The 18,757-nt window shown below is 39.8% G+C and overlaps 1 protein-coding gene across 1 annotated transcript; it reads left to right on the top strand.

Moving 5' to 3' along the window:
* The first annotated feature begins 4,730 nt into the window (after positions 1 to 4,730).
* On the top strand, positions 4,731 to 18,647 carry LOC100691992 (putative all-trans-retinol 13,14-reductase). Its single transcript, XM_003446444.4, has 12 exons — positions 4,731 to 4,992; positions 5,677 to 5,859; positions 13,333 to 13,471; positions 13,628 to 13,730; positions 14,241 to 14,436; positions 14,523 to 14,720; positions 15,695 to 15,814; positions 15,927 to 16,065; positions 16,351 to 16,460; positions 16,569 to 16,735; positions 17,353 to 17,512; positions 18,157 to 18,647. Exons 1-12 carry the CDS (start codon positions 4,827 to 4,829, stop codon positions 18,306 to 18,308), a joined length of 1,833 nt encoding a protein of 610 aa, XP_003446492.1. The 5' UTR covers positions 4,731 to 4,826; the 3' UTR covers positions 18,309 to 18,647.
* The last annotated feature ends 110 nt before the right edge of the window (positions 18,648 to 18,757 follow it).

The raw sequence follows: 18,757 nt of genomic DNA, 5'->3' as shown, positions 1-18,757 counted from the left end.
TGAGCAGCTTCCGTTTCCCAGGTGTACATCAGGTGGAGGATTTCACATGGTCAGTTCACATGAACAAAACAGTGAAGAAGGCGCAGCAGCGCGTCTTCTTTCTCAGGAGACTGAAGAGACTCAGCATCCTCAGGACCTTCTACCGCTGTGCCACTGAAAGCATCCTCAGCAGATGCATTACTTCTTGTTATGGCAACAGCACCACCTACAACTGCAAAGCTCTCCAGAGAGTGGTGCAGTGTTCTGAAAGGTTAATTGGAGGTGAGCTTCCCTCGCTCCTGGACATCTACAAGAAGCAGTGCCTGAGGAAAGCGGGCAGGATCATCAAAGACTCCAGTCACCCCAGTCACAAACTCTTCAAACTACATCCATCAGGCATGAAGTACTGCAGTATCCAGACCTGAACCGGCAGACTGAGGGACAGCTTTTTCCATCAGGCCATCAGACTGCTGACCACTAACACTTCATAGACACTTCAGTTTAACTTATTGAAACTTATGTACTCCATATTGTACATAAATGCCATTTTTTGCACAATATTCACCTGCTGACTTCTGTATATGCTATATATATGTATATACACGCATACACACATGTATACGTTTATATATATATATATATATATATATATATAAAACACCCAGCACGCCCCTGCGGGCGGTTTATCCTTCAAGCTCGGGTCCTCTACCAGAGGCCTGGGAGCTTGAGGGTCCTGCGCAGTATCTTAGCTGTTCCCAGGACTGCGCTCTTCTGGACAGAGATCTCCGATGTTGTTCCCGGGATCTGCTGGAGCCACTCGCCTAGCTTGGGAGTCACCGCACCTAGTGCTCCGATTACCACGGGGACCACCGTTATCTTCACCCTCCACATCCTCTCGAGCTCTTCTCTGAGCCCTTGGTATTTCTCCAGCTTCTCGTGTTCCTTCTTCCTGATATTGCTGTCATTCGGAACCGCTACATCGATCACTACAGCCGTCTTCTTCTGTTTGTCTACCACCACTATGTCCGGTTGGTTAGCCACCACCATTTTGTCCGTCTGCATCTGGAAGTCCCACAGGATCTTAGCTCGGTCATTCTCCATCACCCTTGGGGGCATCTCCCATTTTGACCTCGGGACTTCCAGGTTATACTCGGCACAGATGTTCCTGTACACTATGCCGGCCACTTGGTTATGGCGTTCCATGTATGCCTTGCCTGCTAGCATCTTGCACCCTGCTGTTATGTGCTGGATTGTCTCTGGGGCATCTTTACACAGCCTGCACCTGGGGTCTTGCCTGGTGTGATAGACCCCAGCCTCTATGGATCTTGTGCTCAGAGCTTGTTCTTGTGCTGCCATGATTAGTGCCTCTGTGCTGTCTTTCAGTCCAGCTTTGTCCAGCCACTGGTAGGATTTCCGGATATCAGCCACCTCCTCTATCTGCCGGTGGTACATACCGTGCAGGGGCCTGTCCTTCCATGATGGTTCCTCGCCTTCCTCCTCTTTCTTGGGTTTCTGCTGCCTGAGGTATTCACTGAGCACGCTGTCAGTTGGGGCCATCTTCGTGATGTATTCGTGGATGTTTCTTGTCTCATCCTGGACTGTGGTGCTGACACTCACCAGTCCCCGGCCCCCTTCCTTCCGCTTAGCGTACAGCCTCAGGGTGCTGGACTTGGGGTGAAACCCTCCATGCATGGTAAGGAGCTTTCTTGTCTTTATGTCAGTGGCTTCTATCTCCTCCTTTGGCCAGCCTATTACCCCAGCAGGGTACCTGATCACGGGCAGGGCGTAGGTGTTGATGGCCCGGATCTTGTTCTTACCGTTCAGCTGACTCCTCAGGACTTGCCTGACCCTCTGCAGGTACTTGGTGGTTGCAGCTTTCCTAGCGACCTCTTCATGGTTCCCATTCGCTTGCGGGATCCCCAGGTACTTGTAACTGTCCTCTATGTCTGCAATGTTGCCTTCTGGTAGTTCAATCCCCTCAGTTCTGACTACCTTCCCTCTCTTTGTTACCATCCGACTACACTTCTCCAGTCCGAATGACATTCCAATGTCATTGCTGTATAGCCTGGTAGTGTGTATCAGTGAATCGATGTCTCGTTCACTCTTGGCATACAGCTTGATGTCATCCATGTACAGGAGGTGGCTGACAACCGCTCCGTTCCGTAGTCGGTATCCGTAGCCAGTCTTGTTAATGATCTCACTGAGGGGGTTCAGGCCTATGCAGAACAGCAGTGGGGACAGAGCATCTCCTTGGTAGATCCCGCACTTGATGGTGACTTGTGCTATGGGCTTGGCCTCTAGTGTTGTACGCCACATCCTCATTGAGTTCCTGATGAAGGCTCTTAGGGTCCTGTTGATCTTATACAATTCTAGGCATTCCAGTATCCAGCTGTGGGGCATTGAGTCATAGGCCTTCTTGTAATCAATCCAGGCTGTGCACAGGTTGGTCAGTCTGGTCTTGCAGTCTCGGCTGACTGTTCTGTCTACCAGTAGCTGGTGTTTTGCGCCTCTGGTATTCTTGCCAATCCCTTTCTGTGCCCCGCTCATGTATTGACCCATGTGCCTGTTCATCTGATGCCTGACAGGAGCTTCCATGTAGTACTGAGGCAGGTTATTGGTCGGTAGTTGGATGGGACCGGTCCCTTCTTGGGGTCCTTGGGGATCAGGACCGTCCGACCTTCGGTTAGCCATTCCGGGTGTCTCTCGTTAACTAGCAGCTGGTTCATTTGTGCTGCCAGACGCTCGTGGAGTGCAGTCAGCTTCTTCAGCCAGTAGGCGTGAACCATGTCGGGGCCTGGTGCTGTCCAATTCTTCATACTGGAGACCCTTTCTTGGATGTCTGCCACTGTGATGGTTACTGGACCCTGTTCAGGGAGGTCGCTATGGTCTGCCCTCAGATCCACTAGCCACTGAGCATTGCCATTATGGGTTGTGTCTTTCTCCCATATGCTCTTCCAGTATTGCTCCGTCTCCAGCCTTGGTGGTGCTGTTCTGTTATTATTGTTCCCTTGCCACTGAGAGTACACCTTTGCTGGTTCTGTGGAGAACAGCTGGTTTATTCTCCTGCCTTCTATCTCTCTGGTGTACCTCCTCAAGCGGCTGGCCAAGGCTGTGAGTCTTTGCTTGGCAGTTTCCAAGGCCTCAGGTATAGACAGCTTGTTGTATAAGAATATGCACCTTCTTTGTTGCGCCTTTCTGCAACTCCGTTAGTTGGCTAACCTCCCTTCGTGCTACTTTGATCTTGCCCTCTAGCCTCCTTCTCCATGGAGGGTACTGCTGTTCAACTTGTAGCCAAGCATCTCACTGATCACTGCTGCCGTAGTGTAGATCAGCTTGTTAGTGTCGGTAATCGTGGTTGTAGGTATCGTCTGTAGTGCTGCATTAACATCATCAGGGTACTTCACGTAATCTTGGTAACTGGCTACGGGTGATCCAGGTTTCAAGCTTGGCCATGATCCTATTTTTCAGGTCAGTTCCTCTCGCACTCAACGATCCTTCTCCTATCGCACTTGGGGCTATGTACCCAATCTCGGGTGGGGGTGATGATATCTCCCCCCTGACGTCCTGACTCCTCCTTGCCGTAGCATTTATGTTGTACCTCGTCAATCTCTAGCTGTGAGAGCAGTCCCTTCTTTCGAATGTTGGAACACTGAGCTACTAGTTGTTTCGCCGTCATTGTGGATGTTGGGTATCGAAGAATCCATAGGTCCCTCATCCTATTCATGTAACCCCTTCCGCCAGGGTTACTTGCGTAGTAGCATTCCAACAACGCCCTGTTTTCGTCTCTTGCCCACCGATGCCTTCTTGTTCCAGTAGCCCACTTGTCATCAGGGTGCCCTGGTTCCTCAACACCTGACGCGGACCTTGTTGATCCGGGCGACGTCCGAGCCGGCATGCCTTCATATTTATCTGTCTCGCTCATGTCTGCGGTAGGCTCACTTTAGCATAGGGGGTCTAGCCTTAGGACCCTTACTGGATACAGACGCCCCAGGCAGGAATCGAACTTGCGATCTTCTGCTCCAAAGGCGTGTAGTTTAAACACTACGCTATGTATATATATGTATATATATACATATATATTCAGATAAATTATCTCCACTTTCAGTAAAAAGTGAAACCAAAGATGCAAGACTATCACGAGAAAGCAGAACAGGACTTCTCAGCAAAGACTTCAACATAAAAAAATCTTCAAAATAATAAAATATCCTGGAATAAAGTCTATACACAAATCTAATATATGAAATATATTTCTGCTTTTGGTTACATTATAACTGGTTCTCTAATTCAGATTTTGTTTATCACATGTCTCATACTTTGCTGCTCAGCTGTCTTTTCAGTGTATAATATTGCCCTGTGAATTTTACCGCACGGTAACCTTTAAATTTTTCCAAGAGGACTAAACGCTTCAGTCACTGCATTTTATCTCTCAAAGCATTTTTGTTCACAATCATAAAGTAGAACTGCAGTGATCTAAGCTAAACAGTCACATAGCTGTAAATAAAAGTTCACTGATAAGCATTAAATACTTTTTTGGATGTGGATATCAGACTGGTCTGAACAAGCGATACAACCAGCCCTCTCTTCTCTGCCAGTGTAATCGCATACTGTGGAAAATGCATTTCTCACTCCTGTAATTCTGGGGTATGATTTCACATAATGTCACATTTTATGTGCTTGTTACTTCCTTTCATGACTATAAAAGCCAACAAAGTTTTCATTTTTCACTGGGACTTCTCCTCTACAGCCTGGTTGGAAAGCTTCCCATTTGATCTCCTCACTGCTTCGTTCTTGCCTCTGATCTCTCTCCTGTTGTCAGTGTAGAAGGTGCAAAGCTCCCTTCAGCTAGTATGTGGTGGTGGCTGCTTGGTCTACTGAGCTGCGTGCTGCTGGCGGTGATTGTCATTTTCTTTTTGATAGTGGGGCAACGCTACAAGTTATTTAGTGAGTCGTGCCTGAGACCACCCGGACCCCTTGTCGCTGACAGCAAACTGAGGGATGCCAGGCTGAAGAGAGGTAATGTATGTATGGGAGCAGTGCTCAATTTGGTGACTACTTGATGCTCTGTTTTTACTCCGTTTTTATTTGAGGAATAAGGAATTTGTACAACTCTGCTGATCAAGACTTCTTGCTTCTGCTAGAGTCACAAAAAGTTCTTAAAACTCCGAAGAAGTACTAATTTTCCTATTAATGTTGTTAGTCAATGGATTTATGTTTATGAGCAACACCTGCAAATTTAAGATTTATTTATAGACTTTATTGATCCCACAACGGGGAAATTTGTGCGCTACCTCAGCTCAGGTACAATGCCATTCCCATTGACCTCAGCTGTAGTGTTCATTACACTAAACATTAAGCTTTTTGTTTAGTTACCACAGCTCAAATCACCTGTGTTTTCTTACTTTTCTTGTCATTTTTTAGCTTCTGAAGAAATGTATTTTTAGAATAGAAAATAAAAAATATAATAATTTAATACACACAACTTCATAGCTGTTATTCATAAAGAATTTCATATTTACATGTAAATTGAAATTTTGTGTCAACCCCTATTTGTTTTTCTAGATCTAGCTATAAAAACATCTGAAGTGGATCTCTCTGTGGAGGTTGCATTGCCATCAGAAACTTCTGTTTCTGTCTCATGTGTCTAGAAACCCTCACAATCCTCCATCAGGCTGATTTGAAATGTTGTTTTCCCCACAGGATTTCGTGTGGACCGTGTTCCTGCTGATCTGGACGCAGTGGTGATTGGCAGTGGCATAGGAGGTTTGACAGCAGCAGCACTTTTGTCCAAAGCTGGGAAGAAGGTTGTAGTTCTGGAACAGCATGACCAAGCAGGAGGGTGCACACACACCTTCCAAAATAAAGGATTTGAGTTTGATGTGGGTAAGCTGCTGAAGGAAACACACACCAGCCCACAAAATAAAACTCACAGCAATATATATTTAAAACCAACAAGACAAACTGCTAAAATGCTCAAATTTAATCCTGAAGTTTTAAGACTAATCTCATATGCTCTCATGTTGAGATCAACAAATCTTCAAGCTTAACTATGGTCAAATTTCACATTCATTTATATTTTTTTTAGTCCAAAGTTAAAATGATTATAAAAATTACATTTTATTTACTGTCAGAACCATGAGGATTGCTATTCAGTTAAGTACATTACCATTAGTAGGATGCTTTTCAAGAACAGGCTTTATGACATGAACTTGTCAGTGGAGAATATTTCCAAGTATATTATACAGGATGTGTACATAATTTATAATATTTATTTGAAACTTGTTAAATGTTATGGATGAATGGAAATAAATAATAGAGATCCCAAATTAAGAAATCATCTTGTTATAGCGACCAATTTGCAAATGCAAATTTAAGAGAAAATCATGTAAAATTGTATTTAATTGTTTTAAACGTTCATTATATAATACAGTCCAAGTAGATTAAACATGTTTATTTAATGTATGGGTGATGTAACCCATTATATAGTATTATCCATTTTATGACTGTACAGTTACTTGATTCCTTTATCGTGAAGTTCTTGAGAAACCCTAAAAAACTGGTTCATCTAAATGTGAAAATTAATTTTTAGAAAGTTACACTCCACACTGTAAAATATAACTTGTTGTTTCAACTTAAAAATATGAGGTAAAGGGCTGCCTTAAAATTTTAAGTTAAGTCAAGAAATAGAGTTTGTTCTTATAACACAACCAATTGTTATCTTAATGAAAAATTACATGTTGTCTAAACTTTCGTCTTAGTTTAGTTGACTGAGATTTGTTAGTCAGTTCAACTCCTTTAATTGTCATCTTTACTTGGGAAAACCCTTTCAGCTAAATTAAAATAATCTATTGTTTAAACTCTTGTCCTAGTTCAGTTGACTTGGGTTTTTTAGTTAATTCAAATACTTTAGTAGTTCTTTTAACTTAGGAATCTATTTTAGCTTAACTAACATAATTTGTTAGCTAAGTTGATTTAAGTGTATTAATTAACTGAGCTCCTTAAGGTAGCTGAGTGAACTTGTAAATCAGTTTCATTTTAATTATCAGAGTTGATTGACTGGATGTAAAGAAAAATGTGTATTAAACATCTTAAGTTTTGTTTTGTTTTTTAAGCTTTCTAACATCCATTTCAGCAAAACTACCTGTTAGGTTTATCTTAGATCTCAGGTTTAAATATCTACATTCCTTTAAATAAATTTTCTGTTGTTTACAGAAAAAAAAATAAAAACCCACAGATTCCATTAAAGTCTATCTGATCATTTCATACAAGTATAGTACATAAGTTTGTTTTAAGAACATGACAAGACAATTACTCATGAGCGCCCAACATTCACCATTTATTGTGCCATCTTAGTCATCTGAGAAACAGAAAAATCAGTGACGTAGCTCATCAGGCTCACAATCCATCAAAACTCAAAGGCTGCTCCCTGTGAAACAATAAATTTGAACTTGGTCTTGAGCCCAGTTTGGGTGAAGATTAAATTCTGACCAATACTCTAGGAGCAGTAGTGATTCTTGTGAAGTAACAACATAAAGTCTGCATTAATGTAATGTATCAACGGGACACTTGCTATTTTAGAAAAGTTATTCTTTACATTTACAAAATTTTTAAACTTCATTGTGCTCAGTCACACCTGTTAGCATAAAACTTGAAATATTAAAATAGTACAAAACCTTTGATAAGTGACAGTAAAGATCAGTTTATAACAACTAAGACATCAAACTCTTGTATTTGTCTTCGTTTACAATTGCAACAAATTCCACAGAACCAATATCTCTGAAAATGAGTGCATGCTTCTGAAACATTTGATAAGATGGATATTTCAGAAACATCAGTTTGAGTCTGCTCAATTGCAAAACAAAGGAAAAACTACTGACTTGCATGAGATAAGCATCTGCAGAGTCCACCATTATATTGTTGTTCACATAAGTTTCTTAAACCATGAACAAATGAGTAATTGTCTAATCTGGAATGTAAAGTGTAGTCATTTAGTGACATACAAAAGTGAGAATGAGAACTTGCAAGAATAAAAAAACAAACAGTAAAATAAAAACTGTCCTTAACACTAAGGCAATTGTATGCTGTGAGCATACAATTACAGTTCTGCATGGCTTTCTGCAAGAGTCTGTTTCTTAGACCATGCACTAGTGAGATGCACTGCCTTCCACCAATGTTCATTAGGATGTTCTGAATGGCTTCAAAGATGTCCTTAAGTTCCTTTGGATAGTGTATGTTGAGGGCAAAAAGAAGGCCCATCAGCATGGAAATGGCACTTGAGACATCCCTCAGATTAGACAGGATTACTGCCGCCTCAAGGACAACCAACACATCGATGATGTCTTCTTCTTTCACCATCGCAATGCCAACTTTCATCGTCTTAGAAAACGTGTCTTCAATACCTGTCGGCTATAAAAGGGTTCAAAGACAAAAAAAAAATAAAAAAAATTACACAATTACAATTACACAATATCCCTTGTGCTTAACAATTCATGTCTTTCCAAAGAAGAGCCATACTGATGCTTTGGATGATGGTGATTGGCTTTGGGTAACACTTATTAGTTGTTAAAGTTTTTTCAGAATGAGATATGCACCCCCATGTTACAAATCCATTTCTTGCTTTAAACAAAGACCATGTTCATAAATAACTGAGCATGTCTTCAATTGCAGAATTCAAACAAAATTTTCAATTTAAATGGTAAATGGCCTGTATTTGTATAGCGCTTTACTAGTCCCCTAAGGACTCCAAAGCGCTTTACACATTCAGTCATTCACACACATGGGTGGATGACTGAATCGTGACTCAAGAGTTGACAGTTCGTCTTATAATCGGAATGTTGCCGGTTCGAGCCCCGGCTCCGACAGTTTCAGTCGTTGTGTCCTTGGGCAAGACACTTCACCTGTTGCCTACTGGTGGTGGTCAGAGGGCCCGGTAGTGCCAGTGTCCGGCAGCCTCGCCTCTGTCAGTGCGCCCCAGGGCGGCTGTGGCTACAATGTAGCTTGCCATCACCAGTGTGTGAATTTAAATCTACTTATGCTAAATATTGGCTGTGCTCTAAACCAAATCTGGCTGAGAATACATGAAATGTGCAAACTGCAGCTACACTACAGGATCAGATTATGGCTCCATAGACAATGCTTCTTTAATCAGTTTATTGATTAAAGTTTATTTTTCCCCCTATATTAACAGCATGAAAAAAGAGCATATAGACATGGCTGAACAGGTTGCATAATTGGCACTGAATATCAACATCCACCTTTACCCAGCTGCCCAATGACTCTCGGCCAGTAACCTTTAATTGCTTACCCAGTCTACACAGTCTCTTTTCCAGGGTCCAAGACATTTCACCAAAGTATTGCCCCCCACAGCTGTAGCAGCCACTGCAGCCCCTTAAATATCCTAATATCTCTGCCATTACAATATACAATGTGAGAAATCAAACGTAAAGCTGAAGTGAACAGTACAGCAGCGAAATGTCAAAGACCCTGGTGAAGACATGAATAAACACAAGACACTAATAATATCAATGCTAGCTTGCCAGTTAGTTACTCTGAAACCCAGACCAAATCCAGTGTCAAAGATCTTGTAATAATACATTTGGTGAGGAAAAAGTACACATGTTATCATGTGGCATCTATTGTTTCATAGATGCCATATGTTTCATTTAAAATCCACTGTGGTGCTGTCATTATTAAATTTACTAAAAGAAACAATGCTAACCTTCACAGTCTTGAAAGTGTCTGAGGGATCTTCCTTTAGAAAAGGAAGGTGAGGTCCTCTGTCCTCTTCCTTTGTGTAGGGCTCTGGTCAAAGAAGTCAAAAAGAAAACAAAAACACTTTTTAAACAGTGTTTATGAAGCATGTAGACAGCTCCAAATTCACAGCGTTTTGATACATAATTCCATCAATATATGATTATCATTGGAGATTTTGAATCAGGCTTATCAGGACATTCAAGTAGAATATGATATCCAACCTACCACCAATATACATAGATTCTGTAAAAGTTACCACACTAAATGTCCGGTTGTGAAATATGATGACAGACTTTACTTATCAGCTTTCTTTCAATGAGTTCATCAGTTGAACTGGATAACCTAAAACTTAAACAAAGGATTAGATTTCGCAGTTGAACACTTACATCATCACCGAAGCATCTTATGAGCCTAGTTAGCCCTCCTATGCCGCTCTTGATTTTCTACAGCTCCACGAACCTCTCCATAATGGTCAAGCACAGCAAAAAGGAACCCTTTCAGGTCAACAGATGTAAGACGGGCAAATTCTGCTTCAACCTGAGCAATAGAAGAAGAGGGGTGGAGAGTACAGGCAGAATAAAAAAAAGATTCTTTGAGACCCAAATTTAAGCAAACAGTCATCTGAGGCCCATTAGAGAAAACACAAACACACAAAAGCAAACAAACAAAAAGATGCACTTTACCTGCCGTTCAGCAAACAAGGAAGTTCAGAGAACAATAAGCTCTGTCTCGAAATCTTTTAAAGTAGAATGATTGTGAAAATGACTTATGTGATGTAAAACTTTAGTAAACGTGCGATTAAAAGAACACTGAGTAAAAGGACAAGTAACAATTTCCTTATTCCTCAGATGTTTACCTTGTGAGCAATACTGTTTTAGTCCAACTGCCTCATTAAAGTTACACAACAGGCTTTTTACATTAAAGCCAGCAAGTCCATTACATACTCCCTTTTTAGATCTGAAATACTGTGCACATTCTGTGTATATGTAGTGGACAGCAATTTACCCCCAAAAAGTGCAAAGTCTGCAAGTCCACCTCATTTAAATGACAAAGACAGATGTGATCATCTAGACCTGTGAAAATAAATTAATGACAAACTTGCAGTTATGGATGTTATTACAACCACAAGAACCTAAACAGTCTGCTCCATTGCTTTTGTTAATGAATCATTTGTTGGTAGCACGTCTGAATATTTAGTTTATGCCACCTGCATGTGATCATCAATAGTGCCATATTACTTCTTAAGAAGTACCCTGACACTACAATCTTTATATCATTTGTTCTACAGAGCTATTAAGTTACAATATAATCTGTGGTGTTTCCAGTATGACAAAATGCACAAATCGTAACTTACCATTTGACTCCACTGACAAAAATAAATCCCCAGCATCAAGTTTGGCTTCACAGACCTAAAATAAGTAAAATAAAAATATATGTTATAATTATATTGTTTTCGCCATTTATTCATGTTTGCTAATTTTCTGACATATAAACAATATTAGTTTTGTTACAATACAGGGAATGCAGTTTAATTAAAAGGTAAATTATGCAAAAAAACAAAAACAAAAAACTTCTGCAGTATACCATGCCAAAAATCAGTGTCTCTGATGCCAATTATTTTATCACTACAGCTCTTTTAGTATGGAAACTCACACAATCTAGTCATACTAGTCACAAGAGTTCAAAAATAAGTTAAAATAGTGAGCTGTTGTTAAGCATCAAGCATTTCAGGGTAACAAATAACTGCACAATAGAATTAAAGCAAAAAATAAACACACTGGAGGACTATCTGATAAAAACTAATATAATGCTGGTTTGTAGACCATATTTTGTCTCAATCCTCAGTGCACTCTTGCAGCTTAGCATGCAGCAGTTAATAACAACTTAAGTGATTACATAGGGGTAAACAGATGACAACAAGCATCCGAGTCCTGCCAAAAAGTTCTTTTTGAACCCAGCCAGTTATTGGAAATATTCCCAAAATGAACTTCCACCAAAATACAACAGCCTGTGAACTTGAAAGAAATTTACAAGTACAGAGACAATATGAAATAAGCTTTATTAATTAGCTGAGTTAGCTTGCTAATATCGCAACAGTGGTTGAGTGCACAACCTTAAAGCTAGCGGCACAATACTTGTGATTTGGTCAGTGCCACATTAAACCCATAAAAAAGGCCATGTGTCAGTTTATTAGGTCAAGTTTGGTCATGACACACAAGCTGGACCTTGTCGGCTAAAGTTACATTAGCTAAAGCAAACATTTCGGTAAAAGAGAAAAACACACATCATGCCATAAATTCAAAACATGTTCCAACTTTTGTAGCTCTCTTTCCTTATAGTTATAACCAATGTTACTCACCTTGAAAGCATATTCCAAAGAAGACGATTAGAAAACGTCCAAGTAAAGTGAGCATGTCGTTAACCGCCAATTCCCCATGATGCACCTCGGTAGGAGTCACGTGAGGCAGTTTTGAATCCTGCTGTGCTCAACTTACCCACATTGTCAAGTTCACATAAGTTTCTGATTTAGCTGGACATGAGTTTTCAAGTTAGCTTTTTTTGGTGTAATTGGGACGTTTTTAACTTGTAATTCTATGTTATAACAACAACTTCAGTCATCTATCGTCAAACTGATATAGAATAATATGTTGAAATAACAAACATCTAGAATTACATTTTACAGTGCACAGAAACAGCTCTCCTGAAAGTCACAAATGACCTTTTGATGGCTGCAGACAGGGGTGATTGCTCAGTCCTAGTTCTTCTGGACCTTAGCTCAGCCTTTGATACCATTGACCATCAGATCTTAATCCATCGCTTAAATCATATGGTAGGGATATCTGAATCTGTCCTAAAGTGGCTCACCTCATTTCTGGCAGATAGAACACTTTTAGTTTCAGTGGGAAACTTCCGATCAGATGTGGCTAAGTTTTCATGTGGAGTCCCACAAGGTTCGGTTTTAAGCCCCCTGTTATTTTCACTATATATTCTTCCTTTAGGCCGGATCATTAGCGGTTTCAAAAATATTTCCTACCATCTGTATGCAGACAATATCCAATTATACATCTCTTTTAAACCTTGGGTATTAGACAAGTTATCCACTCTTATGGACTGTCTTAAGGAAATTAATGTTTGGATGACAAACAATTTTTTGCAGCTGAACGCAGACAAGACCGAGTGCTTAATCCTTGCTCCAGAGAATATCAAGCCCCAAATTAGTCAACATCTGGGTGCCTTTTCATCCTCGATAAAAGCTACTGCTCGGAATCTTGGGATAATTTTTGATCAATCTTTGTCTTTTGACGCTCATATTAAATCTATGACCCGCTCCTGCTTTTTTCATTTAAGAAATATTGCCAATCTCAGGACTATTGTCTCCACAGCTGAACTGGAGATGCTTGTCCACACCTATATTGTTTGTTTGACATGCCTTCATTCCCATGTGAAGCACTTTGTAACAGCTTCTTGTCTTAAAAAGTGCTTTATAAATACATTTTACTTACTTACTAATTTGGTTTCACTGCTTGTGTTTTCTCTCTTTTTTGTTTGTTTACATTTTGAAGAAATGCACAAGTGAATTTAAACCCATTATGTTACCACCAGGTATCCATTACCTGGGTCAGCTTCATGAGAACAGCTTGTTGAAGGTTGCTTTGGATCAGATCACAGAGGGACAGCTGCAGTTTGCAAGGCTGGAGCAGCACTTTGATACAGTGATCCTAGGTCAGCATGACCAGTGCAGGTAGATCAGATTTTGTTACTTGCTTCAGTATCTCTGACTGTCATTACCTTTTTTGACAACTTTTTATTGCAAATGAAACAAACTGGATTTCCCACCTTTACTGCCTCATCTTTCCTCACTTTCATCATAAATCTTCCAATCTCCCATCCTTCTCAGGGAGTACCATGTCCATGCAGGGAAGACTGAAATGGCAGTCAGCTTGAAGAATCAGTTTCCAGGAGAAGAAGAAGCCATCGATGAATTAATGAGACTGATGAAGGTAAAAAGGGACAGAAGCAAGGATAATCATGATGAAGTGCCTCAAAAAGAAGGGTGGAGGGATTATGGAATGGACTAGTATATTAAAATGTAAGGTATATGAAAAAATAAAAAAAGTTTTTTCCATTGAGCTCTGTTTTGTTTGCAGTACTTACTTCTTAAATACATGCAACTTTATACATGTCCAACAATGTGATAAAGCAGTTAAACAGAATGGGTTGTAGCTTAAAATAGTGGATACTTATTAGAAGCCAAAATCAGCAATGAACAGATCCAGTTCCAGAAATACAATCAGTATAGCAAGCTTTTCTAACTGATAACATATCAGGCTGTAATCTGTAATCAGATGACCAGTTCTGCTTTTCCCCATTGAACTTGGGAGAATTGCTCAATAGATTTTAGCACCTTAAAAGCAAAATCATTGAACTGCACTTGTTTTATAAATGGTGCCAGATAAGTAAAGTCTAGATAGGACTCTCATTAATAAATATGACTGTGTCCTCTCTTACAGCTTGGTTCACAGAGGGCGCCACTTATTGCCATGTTGAAGATCGTTCCGTACTGGTTGGTTAACTTTCTCATTCGGACTGGCCTATTACATTGGATATCTTCAGTGTTTCGTCTTGCAACAACCAGCCATTCAGAATTAATATCCCGCCTCACACAGAGCAAGGATTTGCAGGCACTTTCTGCATACCTGTTCTATGGTGCTAGACACACACAAAGGCATATTGCCACTCAGATCAGACGGTACAATCTCTTCATGGTTCTGTTTCATCTTCTTCTCTTGAAGGCGTCCCTCCTAAAGACTCCAGCTTTCTCATTAATGCCCTCCTCCTTCACCACTACAAGCGTGGTGCATACTATCCACGTGGGGGCGCAAGTGAATTTGCCTTTCACATCATCTCAGTCATTCAGCAAGCAGGTGGTGCAGTCCTAGTCAGGGCTCCAGTGCAACGCATCCTCCTCAACGAACAGGGGAAGGCGTATGGTGAGTGGGACAGGGGGAGAGAAAATAACCTCATATTTTATGTTTAATTTCTTGACAAATTCTTTGAGGACAGTCTGATGGCTTGTTGTGGGTCTAGCTGAGTGTCCAAATGGACACAGCCTGAATTACTGACTTGTGTGACTGCACAATGTACTCAAACTTTGCTAAATGCTTGTGCAAACAGCAGATCTTTTGCAATATTAAATGCTAACCTGTCAGTATATGCTATATGGGCAACAGTACTGGGATAGATACACATTATACCCACAGCAGCTCACCTATGGAAACCCATGCCATGAAGCTCCTGAAGCACAGTTTCTGAGTTGATTGTAATGCCAGAAGAACTTTGCAGTGACTAATTCAGCGTTTTATGCATTATTATACATCTCAGTGACCATACTCTGTAATTTATATGGTCACTTCGTAACTGAATTACTGTAGTTCCTAAACTTGTCCACTTTGCAAAAATACCAAGTACAGTTGATTGTGCAATATCTAGGGGGAAAGAAATTTCATGAAATGGCTTGGCATCCCATTACAGTACCATGCTCAAATTCACTGAGCTCTTCAGAACAACACATTCTTAACCCTGCTGTACAAACTGCAACAACCACTGAGACAAACTTATTTGTCAAACCAGATTATTAAAAGTAAGTTATCTCTGTTTACGTAGTGGTTACAGATAGTAAAATGAGGATGATTAGTGGCAAATGTTTTGCTGGGAGAATTTTAGTTGCCTTGGGTATTAGGTCATTGGTAGTAAATTTGTAATATCATGATGGGTTCAGACTGGATAACTTTATTGATAAATTTCTTTGTCTTTAAATTGATGTCTCAGGTTATCTGAAGTTTGGATTCCTATTCTTCCAAAGCAGCTCTACGTTTTCTGAGAAACAGGAGCAAGTGTGATCCAATGTCCAAAAAAGATATCTCCACCAAGTAATAATATCAGGATAACACTGTGTATCTTTCAGGTGTGGTGGTTCTTAAAGGACAGGAAGAGATAGAGGTTCTTGCCCCTGTTGTAGTTTCAAATGCTGGAATCTTCAACACCTTCCAGAAGTTTCTACCTCACAATATACAGGAAAAACCAGGTAACAGTCAATCTGTTGCACTTGTTTTTGATTTTAATTTTATATGAGTAACATGCATTTCCTGAAGCATGTTTTTGCCCTCTAAAGATTCTGTATGTTTTTTGTTGTATAGAGATCCAGTCATTGTTGAGTATGGTACATCATGGTATGGGTTCCTTCTTGGTCTTTGTTGGTCTGGATGGAACTAAAGAGGAGCTAGGGATCGTTTCCAATAACTTCTGGATGTATAAAGACAATGACTTGGACTCACTGTAGGTTTTCTTCTATTCTTTCATTCCTTCATCTCTTTGTAGTTTATCTTTATTTCTACTTCTAACTTCTATCCGATTTCTTCTAAAATCTAGTCAAAAATGTTATCTCAAGTCTATTCTTTTTTGTCATTCTAGTGTTCCATCTAAATATTTCCATGTTTATGTGTTTTATAATAATAATAATAATTCAACCCTATCCTATCGCCATTGTAGTGTATTTAACATTTGATGGATTGAATTAACAAATTTTCTTTTGTGTCTTTGTACCAAACATTTTGTGAGAAGCATGGAACAGTATTCATCTCTAAGCAGAGAGCAGGTTTTGGGAAACATTCCCATGATGTTTATCACTTTTCCATCTGCTAAAGATCCCACAGCCAGTATCAGACATCCAGGTAATGCACATTTGCATGGACACAATTTACCTGTGCATCTTTGATGCACCACTCTGACTGTTTGACAGTATTACAGTACTCTTTATTCTTCTTCCTATCTCTTCCCAGGTAAGTCCTGTATGACTTTGTTAACCATGGCACGCTATGAATGGTTTGAGGAATGGGAGGGGACCAAGCTTGGGAAACGGGGACAGGACTACGTGGATCTGAAGAACAGTATGGCCCAAGAGCTGCTGGAATGGGCACTAACCATCTTCCCTCATCTGCGAGACAAGGTGTGTGTAGATACTTGTGAACATGTTCATTGTCTGCACAGGCACTGTGTTCTAATTGACTCATTAATGATCTAAATTTGATTTATCACATTTAGTCAAATTATGCAACTAACTTAATCTGTTTGCAAACTAAGCTAACATGCATTACTCTACAGTTGATGTTTTCTGTTCAAAAGTTACTTTTTAGTCATGGTTAGTTTTTTTTAACTGTTTAGGATTAAAAATGGACTTATAGAGGTGCTGAACATCACTGAAAAGGCTTGAATTTTAACCCTGTGACATCTAACCCCTCATGGGAGAACACTCATATATGCTTTGAAGAAATTTAAAGAAAAAAAAAGACTTTGTCATTGTTAGCTCCATGTTCTCAGCTCCTTGTCGTTCCTTTCAGTCTGGAAAGTGCAAAAATGTTCTTGTCTTCCCTTGTCATATGTATGCGTTTGTCATTTTACAACAGAATTGCTCTGAGTGTCTAATGTCCACAATTTAACTGTCAAAAACCAACATCTCTACATATTTCATTATCTACTCAACTTGCATGACAAAGAGGTTGGAATTTCACAGTCCCAACCTCTATTGATAAATCCACTATTGATTTACTTGTTTGTGTTTTTCAGGTAGTAATGGTAGATGCTGCAACCCCTCTAACAAATGTCCACTATTTGGGTGCTCCAAGAGGTGAGATGTATGGAGCTGAACACAACTTGGAGCGCTTCAAACCAGAAGCGATTGCTAAGACACGACCACAGACTCCCATCAGCGGTCTCTATTTAACAGGTGATTCTCATTCCCCCAGCCATATGATTCTCACTCACACAATGACAATAAATCATCTTTGTCACAGCCTTTTAAGTACCAAAACAAAAATACTCCAAGAAAAGGCCATGGGTGGTAACCGGTAGTTTGATTTTTGGATTATATTTTTGCAAGAAATAAACAACACATGTTTTTCAAAGAATCAAGTCGGAAGTGTGTTCAGAAACAATTTCTCACAACTTGGATGTAAAAGAAATGTTATTATAATTAAACTTTTGATATATATAATTATTTAATATAATTCCACAAGTTCAAAAAGTGTTAAAAAAAGGCAGTTTAAAAAAAACCCTGTCGTCTTACCAGACATTTGATAAACAAAAAAGATTTCCACCACACCCCACAGCGTGCTCTTAAGCTCTTAATTAATAGGAAGGTCCAAAAGTTACCTAACTAATCAAATTTTTTCCAAAATTAAAAAAGTTATTACATATTTAAATAGCAAACTAGCTTAAGTATATCCTTACTGTTTTTAAGAAAAAACAATAATAGATAAAAAAGTATGATTCCCAAGAATTCAACAAAAATGGCCCAAGCTACAAGCTAGTTCTTTAAGTGCATCCAAACTCTGAGTGCTATAATTTCCTGATGTTTCTGTGTGTGTTCAGGTCAGGACGTATTTTGCAATGGCATGGCTGGAGCTCTTCACGGTGGACTGCTTTGTGCGTCAGCTGTCCTCAATCAGATCCTCTACATTGACCTTCTAGCCCTGAAGACCCGCCTCAAACGCAATCAGAGCAGTTACAAATTAACCTGGTAGCTGTGGTGGAGTCTGTGTTCTTCTCGAGTACATAAAATGTCACGTCTCTGAGATAAGATTTAATGCTTTTTATGATATATATCTTTGGATGGTTTCCAGTCATGCTGTAAGGTTAGCTGAATTAAAAAAAATACAAATGTGTGAGTGATGAATACAAATCTTCACTTCCACCACCATAACTGTTTCTGCTGTAGCTGCTCTTAGATTCTTTAAAAGTGATAAAGACATTTTAAACCTGCTGCCAAATGTCACCGTTATTCACTTTTCATTGAGCTTTCATTTAAAGAAACACCTCACCAGTTGCATGTAAGGTGCCTGCAATAAACCATTACTGTGAAACTTGTAATAAACAATTCACTTATTAATTTATAAGTCTTTTTATTGACATCCGACCGCTCCCTTTAGGGGTCACCGCAGTTGATCTCTCTTCTGAAATACCAATCTTCTGC

The sequence above is a fragment of the Oreochromis niloticus genome, linkage group LG4 (assembly GCF_001858045.2).
Source record: "Oreochromis niloticus isolate F11D_XX linkage group LG4, O_niloticus_UMD_NMBU, whole genome shotgun sequence".
NCBI lineage: Eukaryota > Metazoa > Chordata > Actinopteri > Cichliformes > Cichlidae > Oreochromis > Oreochromis niloticus.
The sequence above is the reverse complement of the archived record's forward strand: the minus strand, read 5'-3'. Positions and strand labels throughout refer to the sequence as shown.